The sequence below is a fragment of the Oncorhynchus mykiss genome, chromosome 16 (genome assembly GCF_057628025.1).
Source record: "Oncorhynchus mykiss isolate SJ-2025 chromosome 16, ASM5762802v1, whole genome shotgun sequence".
In the NCBI taxonomy this organism is placed as follows: Eukaryota; Metazoa; Chordata; class Actinopteri; order Salmoniformes; family Salmonidae; genus Oncorhynchus; species Oncorhynchus mykiss.
Window position 1 is genome coordinate 56,051,473 of NC_143037.1, and position 16,449 is coordinate 56,067,921.

Consider the following 16,449-nt stretch of genomic DNA (forward strand, 5'->3'; position numbering starts at 1 on the left):
CTTGTCAAACCCCATTCAAAAGGGTCGGTCTCTAAACTGTATGATGTGCTACAGGCGCATAGAGGTTTCCACAGACACCATTAAAAGGGCTTGGGAACAAGAAATTGGGTCAGAAATCTCAGATGAGGACTGGGTAGAAGCTCACAGGAATATAAACCACAGTTCAGTGAATGCCAGACACAACCTTGTACAGTTTAAGGTGATACACAGGTTACATTACTCAAAAGTGAAACTGCATAAAATATTCCCGGACACCTCACCACTGTGTGAGAGGTGCAAGCAGGACGAGGAGACGTTGACCCACTTATTCTGTCCCAAGTTACATGTTTACTGGGCTCTCATTTTTGATTACTTATCTAGAGCCTTTGATAGAGTTCTAGCCCCAGACCCATTGACCGCTCTGTTTGGTACAGTTGATGGGAATAACCACGAAGGGAAAGCTGTCTCTCTTTGTACTCTATTAGCCAAAAGGCTCATATTGCAATTTTGGAAACTGGAGACTGTACCTACTTTTGAAATGTGGTTACGGGATTTAGGGAATGTAATACATATGGAAAAGATTCGATACAATACCTCCAATAGAAGTTCAATGTTTTACAAAATATGGCAGCCGATACTGGATAAATGGTCTAGTCCCGCTTCATAACTGGTTGACGATCTGCTGCTACTCTGTGCTGTACTCCACTCAATATTTATTTTTGGTCTTAACTACACTGCTTGTAATGACTATATGCTGTCTTCCTATACATGTACCACCTAATAGGATTTAGTTTTATTTTGTGTATGTGTGAGTTAAGTTTTGTTTTGTCCTCTAAATTGGCCATCCCATTCAACAGTACAATGAATGTCATTGTTAGTATTGCTGTCTTTTTTATTTGATTTTTTATTGTAAAATAATAAACATATTATAAAAAAAATTAAAAACACTGCAGTTTTACCTGCCCAGGCGGTTGACAAAGAGGCCCACGGAGAAGGAGCCGAAAATGCCCCCGACAGAGAAGATGGCCACGGATATGGACCACAGGGTGGTCAGGGAAGTAGTAGGGATGGGCTCAGAGTACCTGCTGTTCCACGTGTCATTCAGGAAGCCTTCGATGATCTACGGTACAATACAACATAACACATGAAGAATATACATAAACTATAGTCATCATTGAAGGTTGATGGAGACGTGAAATAATAAAATGATCATACATACACACAGTCACAATTCACTTTATAGTAAATTACCAACCATACAGTGAAATTATAGGTATTACCCAGAACTAAAATCTTGCATAATTGAGTCAGATGCTTGTTTAAATTCTAGGGGCAGATGTGTTATAAAAGATACTAGAACGAGGAGCAGGAGTAGGGTGGTCGCTCCACCCCCCTCTCTTTGCAAGTATGTGTCAAATGTCCCCTCCCCTTCCGAAATTGGAACAATGCGAACATCTGCGAAATCGTGATTTGTCCAAATGATCGTGACAAAACATTGGAGCATGTTTCAACCAAAATAGTTAATTTAATCTTTTTTTTTCACCCAACTTTGAACTTAAATCCAATGACATGGTAACATTTTTCGTTAAGTGGGTTAAGATGTTCCTAGAAGTCACACGGAAGGACATGTCAAAATGCTGAATGAGATTTATAGAAAGGCACTTCATTTAATATAACAGGCTTTTAACCTGTTGAATCTATGGGGGCGCTATTTCATTATTGGATAAAAAAACGTGCCCGTTTTAAGCGCAATATTTTGTCACGAAAGATGCTCGACTATGCATATAATTGACAGCTTTGGAAAGAAAACAGTCTAACGTTTCCAAAACGGCAAAGATATTATCTGTGAGTGCCACAGAACTCATGCTACAGGCGAAACCAAGATGAAACTTCAAACAGGAAATTAGCAGAATTTCTGAAGCTCTGTTTTCCAATGTCTCCTTATATGGCTGTGAATGCACCAGGAACGAGCCTGCGCTTTCTGTCGTTTCTTCAAGATGTCTGCAGCATTGTGACGTATTTGTAGGCATATCACTGGAAGATTGGCCATAAGAGACTACATTTTCCAGGGGTCCGCCCGGTGTCCTTTGTCTAAATTGGTGCGTAATCTTCAGTTGCGGGCATTTTCTCCTGGGATTCAGGACAGAAAGCACACTTCCACGAACGATATATCATCGAAGAGATATGTGAAAAACACCTTGAGGATTGGTTCTAAACAACGTTTGCCATGTTTCAGTCGATATTATGGAGTTAATTTGGAAAAAAGTTTGCCGTTTTGATGACTGGATTTTCATTTTTTTTGGTAGCCAAACGTGACGCACCAAACGGAGCGAATTCTCCTAAACAAATAATCTTTCAGGAAAAACTGAACATTTGCTATCTAACAGAGTCTCCTCATTGAAAACATCTGAAGTTCTTCAAAGGTAAATGATTTTATTTGAATGCTTTTCTGTTTTTTGTGAAAATGTTGCCTGCTGAATGCTAACGCTAAATGCTACGCTAGCTAGCTACTGTTACACAAATGATTGTTTTCCTATGGTTGAGAAGCATATTTTGAAAATCTGAGATGACAGTGTTGTTAACCTTTCTGATCTCCCCATCCCGGATCCGGGATCGTGAATACAGACTCAAGCTCATTACCATAACGCAACGTTAACTATTCATGAAAATCGCAAATGAAATGAAATAAATATGCTAGCTCTCAAGCTTAGCCTTTTGTTAACAACACTGTCATCTCAGATTTTCAAAATATGCTTTTGAACCATAGCTAAACAAGCATTTGTGTAAGAGTATTGATAGCCTAGCATTGCATTAAGCCTAGCATTCAGCATGCAACATTTTCCACAAAAAACCATAAAAGCATTCAAATAAAATAATTTACCTTTGAAGAACTTCAGATGTTTTCAATGAGGAGACTCTGTTAGATAGCAAATGTTCCGTTTTTACAAAAAAATATTATTTGTGTCGACTAATCACTTGTTTTGTTCATCACGTTTGGGTAAGGAAAAAAAAAAAAAAAAAAAAGTCATTAAAACGCAAACTTTTTTCCAAATTAACTCCATAATATCGACAGAAACATGGCAAACAATGTTTAGAATCAATCCTCAAGGTGTTTTTCACATATCTATCGACGATAAAATCCATCGTGGCAGTTTACTTTCAATTCTGAAGAAATGGAACGCGCATGGACTTACTGATTACGCACACAGGACACCGGGCGGGACACCAGGTAAATGTAGTCTCTTATGGTCAATCTTCCAATGATACAGTGCCTTGCGAAAGTATTCGGCCCCCTTGAACTTTGCGACCTTTTGCCACATTTCAGGCTTCAAACATAAAGATATAAAACTGTATTTTTTTGTGAAGAATCAACAACAAGTGGGACACAATCATGAAGTGGAACGACATTTATTGGATATTTCAAACTTTTTTAACAAATCAAAAACTGAAAAATTGGGCGTGCAAAATGATTCAGCCCCTTTACTTTCAGTGCAGCAAACTCTCTCCAGAAGTTCAGTGAGGATCTCTGAATGATCCAATGTTGACCTAAATGACTAATGATGATAAATACAATCCACCTGTGTGTAATCAAGTCTCCGTATAAATGCACCTGCACTGTGATAGTCTCAGAGGTCCGTTAAAAGCGCAGAGAGCATCATGAAGAACAAGGAACACACCAGGCAGGTCCGAGATACTGTTGTGAAGAAGTTTAAAGCCGGATTTGGATACAAAAAGATTTCCCAAGCTTTAAACATCCCAAGAAGCACTGTGCAAGTGAAAATATTGAAATGGAAGGAGTATCAGACCACTGCAAATCTACCAAGACCTGGCCGTCCCTCTAAACTTTCAGCTCATACAAGGACAAGACTGATCAGAGATGCAGCCAAGAGGCCCATGATCACTCTGGATGAACTGCAGAGATCTACAGCTGAGGTGGGAGACTCTGTCCATAGGACAACAATCAGTTGTATATTGCACAAATCTGGCCTTTATGGAAGAGTGGCAAGAAGAAAGCCATTTCTTAAAGATATCCATAAAAAGTGTTGTTAAAAGTTTGCCACAAGCCACCTGGGAGACACACCAAACATGTGGAAGAAGGTGCTCTGGTCAGATGAAACCAAAATTGAACTTTTTGGCAACAATGCAAAACGTTATGTTTGGCGTAAAAGCAACACAGCTGAACACACCATCCCCACTGTCAAACATGGTGGTGGCAGCATCATGGTTTGGGCCTGCTTTTCTTCAGCAGGGACAGGGAAGATGGTTAAAATTGATGGGAAGATGGATGGAGCCAAATACAGGACCATTCTGGAAGAAAACCTGATGGAGTCTGCAAAACACCTGAGACTGGGACGGAGATTTGTCTTCCAACAAGACAATGATCCAAAACATAAAGCAAAATCTACAATGGAATGGTTCAAAAATAAACATATCCAGGTGTTAGAATGGCCAAGTCAAAGTCCAGACCTGAATCCAATCGAGAATCTGTGGAAAGAACTGAAAACTGCTGTTCACAAATGCTCTCCATCCAACCTCACTGAGCTCGAGCTGTTTTGCAAGGAGGAATGGGAAAAAATTTCAGTCTCTCGATGTGCAAAACTGATAGAGACATACCCCAAGCGACTTACAGCTGTAATCGCAGCAAAAGGTGGCGCTACAAAGTATTAACTTAAGGGGGCTGAATAATTTTGCACGCCCAATTTTTCAGTTTGTGATTTGTTAAATTTTTTTGAAATATCCAATAAATGTCGTTCCACTTCATGATTGTGTCCCACTTGTTGCTGATTCTTCACAAAAAAATACAGTTTTATGTCTTTATGTTTGAAGCCTGAAATGTGGCAAAAGGTCGCAAAGTTCAAGGGGGCCGAATACTTTCGCAAGGCACTGTATGCCTACAAACACGTCACAATGCTGCAGACACCTCGGGGAATATACAGAAAGCGCAGGCTCATTCCTGGCGCATTCACAGCCATATAAGGAGACATTGGAACACAGCGCCTTCAGAATCCGCGGCATTTCCTGTATGAAACATCATCTTGGTTTCGCCTGTTGCATTAGTTCTGGGGCACGCAAAGATAATATCTTTGCAGTTTTGGAGACGTCAGAGTTGTGTCTTTCCAAGGCTGTCAATTCCATGCATAGTCGAGCATCTTTTCGTGACAAAATATTGCGCTTAAAACGGGCACGTCTTTTTATCCAATAATGACACAGCGCCCCTATAGGTTCAAGAGATTAACAAAAGGCTAAGCTTGAGAGCTAGCATATTTATTTCATTTGCGATTTTCATGAATAGTTAACGTTGCGTTATGGTAATGAGCTTGAGGCTGTTTTCACGATCCCGGATCCGGGATGGCTAGAAGCTAGAGGTTAAAATGCTCTATTGGTGCAATGTCAACTTAAAAAAATCAGAGGGATGCAAAAGACATTTGTTTCATTGGACAACTCAGTTACACTCCTCTAGCCTCCCCTTAAATCCTGTGAATTTGACAATAATCCTTGTTATCTCTGCCAGGTGTAATGGACACTCCATAAGTGAATTGATCACAATGGTAAACCTTTCCCAAACTTCCCAGTTGAAGGCTTCCTGGAATAAGATGGAAATAAGACTCCTCCAACTGGGATTTCAGGAAAATTCTTATTTACAGAGCAGGCATCAGAGAAACCTCGAGGAACTTTCTTAAGAAGCTGCTGGCTTGAAGTACATACAGTACCAGAGTCTCTCCAGTATATCTGCCAGACTGTCACTTAGCCAAGTGTTAAATTCAGTAGAAGGACTGCATCTCACCAGCGAGTCTCACCATGTCAGTCAAAGATCCTACATGTATGTGATGTATCACCTTCGATTGACCTGGCAGGGCTCCTGCTGGAGAGATGAGATGCAATCTGTCGGAACATGCATTACGGCACCTTTGGGTAGGAGATCTATGAGCGCCATGCATCTCTGAGGAACATCTTAACCTGCTGAGCTAGTCAGAGGTATCAAGAAAGAATAGGAACAATACTGTTTTCGCATTCAATGGATTTGGACAGGCTTCTAAGGGTCACAAACATAGAATATGCATAACATTTTTTTAACTTGATTCTCTATACAGGGCCTCTATGGCTCTGTCCAAAAATAGTGCACCATATAGGGATTAGGGTGCCATTTGAAACTCTTTTTCACTCACCTTTTGGGGAGCATTGATGACCCCTGTGTTGTAGCCAAACTGCAGCGAGCCAATCACAGCTGTTCCCACTGCCATCATCAGCTGGAGCGTCAACCCCTGTGGGCACAGAGGAAAAACAAACATCTCTTCAGTTTAACAAAGAATAGCTAAAGTGCTCCATCTGCCTTCAGAACACATGCATTAAAGCATTAGCCTACAAGTAATTGTTGTTGATTTTTACTATCTTTGAGAGAGGGTATATTTAGCCTAATCTGATTTTTATTTAAGAAGTCTTGGACTTGGATGAGATGACAGGTGAATTGGGACTAAGACTTAATAAATGTGCACGAGAAATTGGAGACCTGACTTGGACTCTGTGTTAACATACTTACAAGTGATAGTGACTCTACGGTAACACTTGGCTGACACAGGTGGTCCGTTCAGTGTAATCCCCTTAGGAACAGTTGATGACAAATGTTCTAGCAATGTCTAATGTTGGAACAATACATCTGAAGACTGTAAACTGTTCAAAGAGTATCCGCTTTATTAAAAGTATTAATTAAATCTGGACACCTGTCATATCCTTGAGCTTCGCAGGTGCACCACCATTGTGACACTATGGTAAGCACTGGCTGAGAATGGTGGTCCATTCAGTATAATCCACTTAAGGAATGATGAACATCAGAACCAAGGCAAGCAAACAGGACAGCTTGCTTACACAGGCCACACTGTGCCAAGCCACACGCGAACACTTAAACTTACGTAAGAAACACACCTAAGTGCGTAGGCTCTTCTTAGTGAGTGACACCCCCTCCAAGATGTGAAATAGTTGCAGTCACACTAATGTCTATAGAAGTTTCCCTCAAACGCACATCGACATGAATCTCTGTCTAAGCATTTCGCCTTATGTAATTCACAGAATATACAAACCATCAGACTCTGCTTTAGGTATCAGGATCCAGTTGAGACTTTGGTCCCACAGACAAATTTAACCATCCAGTTCAACAGCAATATACACTGAGTGTACAAAGCATTAGGAACAACTGCTTTTTCCATGACAGACTGACCAAGTGAATCCAGGTTTTTCACGCTCAACAGTTTCCTGTGTGTATCAAGAATGGTCCACCACCCAAAGGACATCCAGCCAACATGACACAACTGTGGGAAGCATTGTAGTCAACATGGCCCAGCACCCCCTGGGTCTCGACCCCACCCTGTGCAACTGGGTACTGGACTTCCTGAAGGGTTGCCCCCAGGTGGTGAGGGTAGGTAACAACATCTCCACCCCGCTGATCTTCAACACTGGGGCCCCACAAGGGTGCGTTCTGAGCCCTCTCCTGTACTCCCTGTTCACCCACGACTGTGTGGCCACGCACGCCTCCAACTCAATCATCAAGTTTGCGGACGACACTACAGTGGCAGGCTTGATTACCAACAACGGCGAGACGGCCTACAAGGAAGAGGTGAGGGCCCTCGGAGTGTGGCGTCAGGAAAATAACCTCACACTCAACGTCAACAAAACAAAGGAGATGATTGTGGACTTCAGGAAACAGCAGAGGGAGCAGCCCCCTATCCACATCGACGGGACAGTAGTGGAGAGGGTAGAAAGTTAAGTTCCTCGGCGTACACATCACGGACAAACTGAATTGGTCCACCCACACAGACAGCGTGGTGAAGAAGGCGCAGCTGCGCCTCTTCAACCTCAGGAGGCTGAAGAAATTTGGCGTGTCCCCAAAAGCACAAACTTTTACAGATGCACAATCAAGAGCATCCTGTCAGGCTGTATCACCACCTGGTACGGCAACTGCTCCGCCCACAACCGTAAGGCTCTCCAGAGGGTAGTGAGGTCTGCACAACGCATCACCGGAGGCAAACTACCCGCCCTCCAGGACACCTACACCACCCGATGTCACAGGAAGGCCATAAAGATCATCAAGGACAACAACCACCCTAGCCACTGCCTGTTCATCCCACTATCATCCAGAAGGAGAGGTCAGTACAGGTGCATCAAAGCAGGGGCCGAGAGACTGAAAAACAGCTTCTATCTCAAGGCCATCAGACTGTTAAACAGCCACCACTAACATTGAGTGGCTGCTGCCAACATACTGACTCAAATCTCTAGCCACTTTAATAATGGAAAATTGATGTAAAAAATGTATCACTAGCCACTTTAAACAATGCCACTTAATATGTTTACATATCCTACATTACTCATCTCATATCTATATACTGTACTCGATACCATCTACTGCATCTAGCCTATGCCGTTCTGTACCATCACTCATTTATACATCTTTATGTACATATTCTTTATCCCTTTACACTTGTGTGTATAAGGTAGTTGTTGTGGAATTGTTAGGTTAGATTACTTGTTGGTTATTACTGCATTGTCAGAACTAGAAGCACAAGCATTTCGCTACATTCGCATTAACATCTGCTAACCATGTGTGTGTGACAAATAAAATTTGATGTGTGGGGGGGGGCCTTTGCCGGAAAGGTAAACATCAGACCCTTTGCTATGGGACTCGAAATTGAGCACAAGTGCATCCTGTTTACAGTGCATATCAGAGCAAAAAAACAAGCCATGAGGTCGAAGGAAATGTCCGTAGAGCTCCGAGACAGGATTGTGTCGAGGCACAGATCTGGGGAAGGGTACAAAACCATTTCTGCAGCATTGAAGGTCCAAGAACAGTGCCCTCCATTATTCTTAAATGGAAGAATACTCTTCCTAGAGCTGGCTGCCCAGTCAAAATAAGGAAACCTTGCACCATCCCAAAGGTGAAGCACTGTGGCAGCATCATGCTGTGGGAATGTTTTTCAGCGGCAGGGACTGGGAGACTAGTCAGGATCGAAGGAAAGATTAACGGAGAAAAGCACAGAGATCCTTGAAGAAAACCTGCTCCAGAGGCCTCAGGACCTCAGACCGGGGCAACTTAGGACAACTTCGGGACAAGTCTCTGAATGTCCTTGAGTGGTCCAGTCAGAGCCCAGACTTGAACATCTCTGGAGAGACCTGAAAATAGCTGAGCAGCGACACTCCCAATCCAACCTGACAGAGCTTGAGAGGCTCTGCAGAGAAGAAACGGGAGAAACTCCCCAAAAACAGGTGTCCCAAGTTTGTAGCGTCATACCTAAGACTCGAGGCTGTAATCTTTGCCAAAGGTGCTGAAACAAAGTACTGAGTAAAGAGTCTGAAATTAAATTATTTGCAAAATGTCTAAAAAAAAACTTTTTCTTTCTCATTATGAGGTATTGTTTGTAGATTGAGTTTTTATTCATTTTTAATCCATTTTAGAATAAGGCTGTAACGTAACAAAGGGTGGAGAAAGTCAAAGGGTCTGAATACTTTCCGAATGTACCGAATAAGGATGATGAAGTGGCTTAATATTTGTAGGAATATTACAATGTGTTTACTGCCATACAGGACAGGGTTCCCCAAAGACATTCATTTATCTGGTGATTATAACATATAAAGCGTTTATCTAACTAGGATTATGCCTATAATTTCTCAGGGTGAGCAATAAGTAATAAAATAACATGATTTGTTTCAAATGTTGTCAGTCAGAAGAGATGCATGCACCATTGACATAGGACGGCAACACGCACACATATAGTCGGAGGTTTACATACACCTTAGCCAAATACATTTAAACTCAGTTTTTCACAATCCCTGACATTTAATCCAAGTAAAAATTCCCTGTCTTAGGCCAGTTAAAATAAAGTGTTGATCCTAAGAATGTGAAATGTCATAATAATTAATTTGGGTCAAACGTTTCAGGTAGCCTTCCACAAGCTTCCCACAATAAATTGGGTGAATTTTGGCCCATTCCTCCTGACAGAGCTTGTGTAACGGAGTCAGGTTTGTAGGCCTCCTTGCTGCACACGCTTTTTCAGTTCTGCCCACAAGTGTTCTATAGGATTGAGGTCAGGGCTTTGTGATGGCCACTCCAATACCTTGACTTTGACTTAAGCCATTTTGCCACAACTTTGGAAGTATGCTTGGGGTCATTGTCTATTTGGAAGACCCATTTGAGACCAAGATTTAAATTCCTGACTGATGCCTTGATGCTGCTTCAATATAACCACATAATTTTCCGTCCTCCTGATGCCATCTATGTTGTGAAGTGCATCAGTCCCTCCTGCAGCAAAGCACCCCCACAACATGATGCTGCCACCCCCATGCTTCACAGTTGGGAAGGTGTTCTTCGGCTTGCAAGCCTCCCCCTTTTTCCTCCAAACATAACGATTGTCATTATGGCCAAACAGTTCTATTTTTGTTTCATCAGACCAGAGGACATTTCTCCAAAAAGTGTGATCTTTGTCCCCATGTGCAGTTGCAAACCGTAGTCTGGCTTTTTTTAATGGCGGTTTTGGAGCAGTGGCTTCTTCCTTGCTGAGCGGCCTTTCAGATTGTCGATATAGGACTCGTTTTACTGTGGATATAGATACTTTTGTACCGGTTTCCTCCAGCATCTTCACAAGGTCCTTTGCTGTTGTTCTGGGATTGATTTGCACTTTCACACCAAAGTACATTCATCTCGAGGAGACAGAACGTGTCTCCTTCCTGAGCTGTATGACGGCTGCGTGGTCCCATGGTGTTTATACTTGCGTACTATTGTTTGTACAGATGAACGTGGTACCTTCAGGCGTTTGGAAATTGCTCCCAAGGTTGAACCAGACTTGTGGAGGTCTACAATTTGTTTTCTTGTCTTGGCTGATTTCTTTTGATTTTCCAATGATGTCAAGCAAAGAGACAGAGTTTGAAGGTAGGCCTTGAATTACATCCACAGGTACATCAAATTATGTCAATTAGCTTATCAGAAGCTTCTAAAGCCATGACATCATTTTCTGGAATTTTCCAAGCATTTTAAAGGCACAGTCAATATTAGTGTATGTAAACTTCTGACCCACTGGAATTGTGATACAGTGAATTATAAGTGAAATAATCTGTCTGTAAACAATTGTTGGAAAAATTACTTGTGTCATGCACAAAGTAGATGTCCTAACCGACTTGCCAAAACTATAGTTTGTTAACAAGAAATTTGTGGAGTGGTTGAAAAACGAGTTAATGACTCCAACCTAAGTGTTTGTAAACTTCCGACTTCAACTGTAGATGTTTTGACACTTGGTTAAGCTCGAATAAAGTAAAGAATTGTAAGCATTTCGTTTTATGTAATTCACAAAATAAAGCAGAGTCTATGATGGATTGTTTAAGTATAAGGATCCAGTCTAGACTGATATGCACGTTTGAGACTTTGGTCCCACAAACAAATTTAACCATCCCGTTCAACCCTAACCCAACCACATTAGTTATTGTCAAATGTTTACATTACAAACATCCTTTGTGTCGGGTCGTTTCATGGCATGCGCCCAAGTGCTGCCCAGGCTATTCCATATACTCTGCAAAAAAAGTTAACATTAGTAGACTATCCATAAGTCATGTAGACAAACCAAACTGTACATGCTAACAAGACTCTCTTTGCCCATCAGCATACTTTGGCTACTCGGCTAATTTGACCAGTTTCTGGGTAGCTCTTTGTCATTACCTTTCCTTCGCCTTCCATGGTGATTGATCAACGAAGTATAGATGGTTGTCGGGATACCTCGCAGAAGACAGGACACAATTATGCAGACGTCTTCTAGTATCCTTTTATCTCCAGTGGGGAAACTAAAATCCAGTGCTTACTACACCGTCGTTAGCCTTTGTAAATACTGATATTAAAGTTTTTAAAAAACATTGAAAATCCACAATTCATTATTACAATTTCATTATGCGGTCTTTACTTATCTATTTTATGATACGCGAGTATACCTACCGTTCGTTATAGGCTCCCATTGATACGTTCTTACTGGACATAAACCGGTTAATATTTTTCAATCAGCTTTCAATGTTATTGACTGTCGGCAGCTTCGGAGCGAACGATTCCGAGGAGTGGGAGAGAGCCTGTTTGTAAAATATGATTCTAATTGGCTGTGGATAGCTCGGCAGATGACGTAGATCATTGCGTACTACTGTAGAAGAAAGTTCTGATCGACAGAGCTATTTTCCCACTTCAGTCCATATGTATGTTGCATGTGCTACTTTGAAAAAGTAATTATAGTATCTAAGGCAAGAGTACTTGTTAATAGATTAGCAATTCAATTATCCATTAGTAACTAACTTATTGCTGTAATATTATGTATTGTCAGGCTACTTTAAAAAGGTAAAGCCTTCAATGTGTGCAGAAGGTATTATAAATTAAAGGAGGCATATCCATGAGGTGATATCTTTCATGAAATTGTTATGAAGTTCTACAGCTGCACCATCGAGAGCATCCTGACAGGTTGCACCACTGCCTGGCATGGCAACCGCTTGGCCTCCGACCGCATGGCACTACAGATGGTAGTGCGTACAGCGCAGTACATCACTGGGGCCAAGCTTCCTGCCATCCAGGTCCACTATACCGGGTGGTGTCAGAGGAAGGCCCTAGAATTGTCAAAGACTCCAGCCACCCTAGTCATGGACTGTTCTCTCTGCTACCGCACGGCAAGCGGTACCGGAGCGCCAAGTCTAGGTCCAAGAGGCTTCTTAACAGCTTCTACCCCCAAGCCATAAGACTCCTGAACAGCTAATCAAAGGGCTACCCAGACCCCTCTTTTACGATGCTGCTACTCTCCGTTTATTATCTATGCATAGTCACTTTAACTCTACCTACATGTACATATTACCTCAATTACCTCGACTAACCAGTGCCCCCGCACATTGACTCTGTACCGGTACCCCCTGTATATAGCCTCGCTATTGTTATTTTACTGCTGCTGTTTAATTATTTGTTACTTTTATTTTATATTTTTTACCTATCAATTTTTTACTTAACACTTATTTTTCTTAACTTCTTAAAGCATTGTTGGTTAAGGGCTCGTAAGCAAGCATTTCACTGTAAGGTGAACATTTGATTTGAAGTTCAATGATAAAGACAGACAAGCTGTTTAGATGTTGGGCTGGTCTGAAAGTAACTGAGTGGCATGTGCTCTGGTGGAAGTGAATAGTAGCATAGCGTTGATTTAGGAACATGGCCATTGTTGAGTTACTTGGGGATTAGATTAATAAAATGTTCAAGCAGTGAGGACATATGAATCAGACCATATCTTGGGGTGACTAAGCATAATACTTGTTCAGTTTGAGATAAAAGCACCAAATTTGGCACATATTGTATAAAAATATTTAGATATCGTGCCAATCGCAGGTCTGGCTCCATGGCAGATATCTTCCAAAATAGGTGATGGAGCTTTTAATTAATATACAAACTCCCACAATAATTTTTCTGGATTTTTCTAAATGTCAGATTGTTCTGATAAGATGTCACTAGGGTGTCTATGTGTGTTTACCAACCACTATACCACTGATCAGAACATTCCCTACATTGTTTTGGGCCAGCATAATACAGGTTGACTGACGAAAATAAATAAACAAGTCCTTGAACGAGCAGCTTGGCATGAACGTTGATGCAGGAGTAAACAGCACACGACTGACAGGAACAGTCGTACTGGCAGCAATGACTTGAGCAGTGCCGTTTCTAGACATAAGCAACAACCATCCGCTAGGGGACCCCCAAACAAAAATAAAATGAAAAAGCAGCAGTTATTCTCTTGCGTCAGTCACTCACAGTCACTTAATTAGGCCATGTCAGCGAACATTTTATAGATAGCTGGCTAGACTCACCTAGCAATCTAAACCTTGTAGTGGCAGAATTACTGACTGAGTACGCAAGGCATGTGTCCAGGGGCCCTGACCTCCAGTGGGCCCCAATTGATTTTGTTTGTCACGGTCACTCAGATATCATATGAATATTGCATAACCCATGGCAACATGTTTTTTATTTTACCTTTATTTAACCAGGTAGGCTAGTTGAGAACAAGTTCTCATTTGCAACTGCGACCTGGCCAAGATAAAACATAGCAATTCGACACATACAACACAGAGTTACACATGGAATAAACGAAACATAGTCAATAATACAGCGGAACAAAAGAAAACAAAATGTCTATGTACAGTGAGTGCAAATGAGGTAAGATAAGGGAGTTAAGGCAATAAATGGACCATGGTGGCGAAGTAATTACAATATAGCAATTGAAACACTGGAATGGTAGAAGTGCAGAAGATGAATGTGCAAGTAGAGATACTGGGGTGCAAAGGAGCAAGATAAATAAATAAATAAATAAATAAATAAATAAATAAATACTGTATGGGGATGAGGTAGGTAGATAGCCCATCTGTAAACAGCCCATCTATGTACAGGTGCAGTGATCTGAGAATGGCAGGACATTGGCAGTACTTATGCTTTAAAACTGTATAATTTCCTCTCCACCCCTTGGACAAAAAGTGTAGAACTGCAAGAAATTATAATGTTGAAAACACAGCTACATTTCCATAGGAGTTGTTCCTGTCAGTCGTATGCTGTTTACTCCTGCATCGTGGTAATGCTAAGCTGCTCTTTCCTGGACGTGTTTATTTTTTATTCAACCTTTCATTTTTAAGATGGGTGCCACAGCCCTCTCATGCCAGATCTGTGATGGCATGTTATCAAAATATTTTCTGAACACATAAATCTACCTCTAGGCCAAATTAGCCACACCACTAATACAAGATTGGCATTGTAAATAGTTTGGGAAGTGAACCTGTTGTCACGTTCTGACCTTAGTTCCTTTATGTCTTTATTTTAGTTGGTCAGGGCGTGAGTTGGGGTGGGCATTCTGTGTTGTTTTTCTATGTTTTGTTCTGTTATATTTCTATGTGTTTGGCCTAGTATGGTCCTCAATCAGATGCAGGTGTCAGTCGTTGTCTCTGATTGGGAGTCATATTTAGGTAGCCTGTTTTCTATTGTGTTTTGTGGGTGGTTGTATCCTGTGTTAGTGTTTTCACCATACGGGACTGTTTCGGTTGTTTGTACTTTTGTTCTGTTGATTTATTAAATATATCATTATGGACACTTACCACGCTGCACATTGGTCTGATCCTTGCTACTCCTCCTCTGAAGAAGAGGAATTTCGTTACACCTGTTTATCAGGAGGAGCAATTGTCCCTCACATGAACATTACATGTTTCATGTAGACTCTTAATCTGTTTGCGTAGGCTACGCCATCATGTTACTGGCAAGGTAATGTCCACTTTTAAAACAAATAATGAACATTATGGACATAACTGTGAATATGGAGCCCGAGGTGACTAAATTCTCAGTCTTGAAAATGCCTGAAAATTAATGACACTTTTGTAGCTTTGGCAACTATGTGTGTTGTTCTATACCTGTTTGCTAATCTCCCTGTAGGCTTTACAGACGCTACACACCTTGGCTGCAACCCTTCTAATTTAGTGTAATTAAAATTCCACAATCCATGTGGAATTATGGGTCTCTGGCAGCGTTTGGAACTGCCAATCTGTGGTCAAGAATGTGGAGTTCATCTCAGCCTATGCTGCCCCTCAGTCCCTTTAATGTTTGGCCCTGACGGAGACATGGATCACCCCAGAGAACACTGCTATTCCAGCTGCTCTCTTCATCGGACTACGTTTTCTCTCATAATCCAAGTGCATCTGGTCGCCGCAGTGGTGGCACAGGGCTACTCATTTTCTCCTTCTCTCACCTGTCCATCTCCTCATTTGAATTCAATGCTGTCACTTGTCCACTAAAGCTTAACATTGTCTTCGATCACCCAATAGGTGCCCTTAGAGAGTTCCTCAATGAGCTTGACACCTTGAAAAGCAAATTTCTTTACAATGGCACATCACTCTTTGTACTTGGCGACTTCAACCTCTATAGACGTCTGCCTTCGATTATCTTTCCACTCTTTTGACCTCACTTTTGACCAATCCCCTCCAACTCACAATGCAAGCAATACGCTCACAAGGCAAGCAATACTAGAGGCTGTTCACCTAGTATTCTCACTGCAACCCCCTGATCCCTATTTTGTTTCCCTTTGTTTCCCTTTCCACCAACCCTAGCCACTCAGCCCCTACCCAGATGGTCATGAGCCGTCGCAATCTCCCACCACGCCATCGTCTATTCTATCATCTCTCCCTTCTGCTAAATCCTTCTCCCTCCTGTTTCATCAACTCATCCCTGACCACTGGTTGCGTCCCCTCTGACTTCAAAATGGCCCGAGTTGCTCCCCTCCTCAAGAAACCAACACTCGACTCATCTGATGTCAAACTATAGACCTGTATCCCTTCTTTAGGTTCTTTCCAAAACATTTGAGCATGCGGTTGTAGTGGAAATATAAAGAGAGTGAACAAATGGGAACGATGATGGCCAGTGAATTGCTGACGCCGAGTATTGGTAGAATGACACCA

General features: G+C 41.7%; 1 protein-coding gene across 2 annotated transcripts in view; it reads right to left on the reverse strand.

The window, feature by feature from the left end:
- The window catches only part of LOC110492286 (solute carrier family 2, facilitated glucose transporter member 1-like), a 49,560-nt gene that overhangs the window by 12,454 nt on the left and 20,657 nt on the right, over window positions 1-16,449 (reverse strand). Inside the window, exons 1-3 of one of the 2 annotated variants that reach the window (XM_021566480.3) lie at window positions 11,672-12,100; window positions 6,147-6,242; window positions 939-1,099 (exon numbers count right to left, since the gene is read on the reverse strand). In XM_021566480.3, the coding sequence (XP_021422155.2) occupies window positions 939-1,099; window positions 6,147-6,242; window positions 11,672-11,689 (275 nt within the window). In that variant the 5' untranslated portion in view covers window positions 11,690-12,100. Of the gene's footprint in view, window positions 1-938; window positions 1,100-6,146; window positions 6,243-11,671; window positions 12,101-16,449 lie in introns of those variants that run through there. The other variant, XM_021566483.3, reaches the window with a different exon arrangement.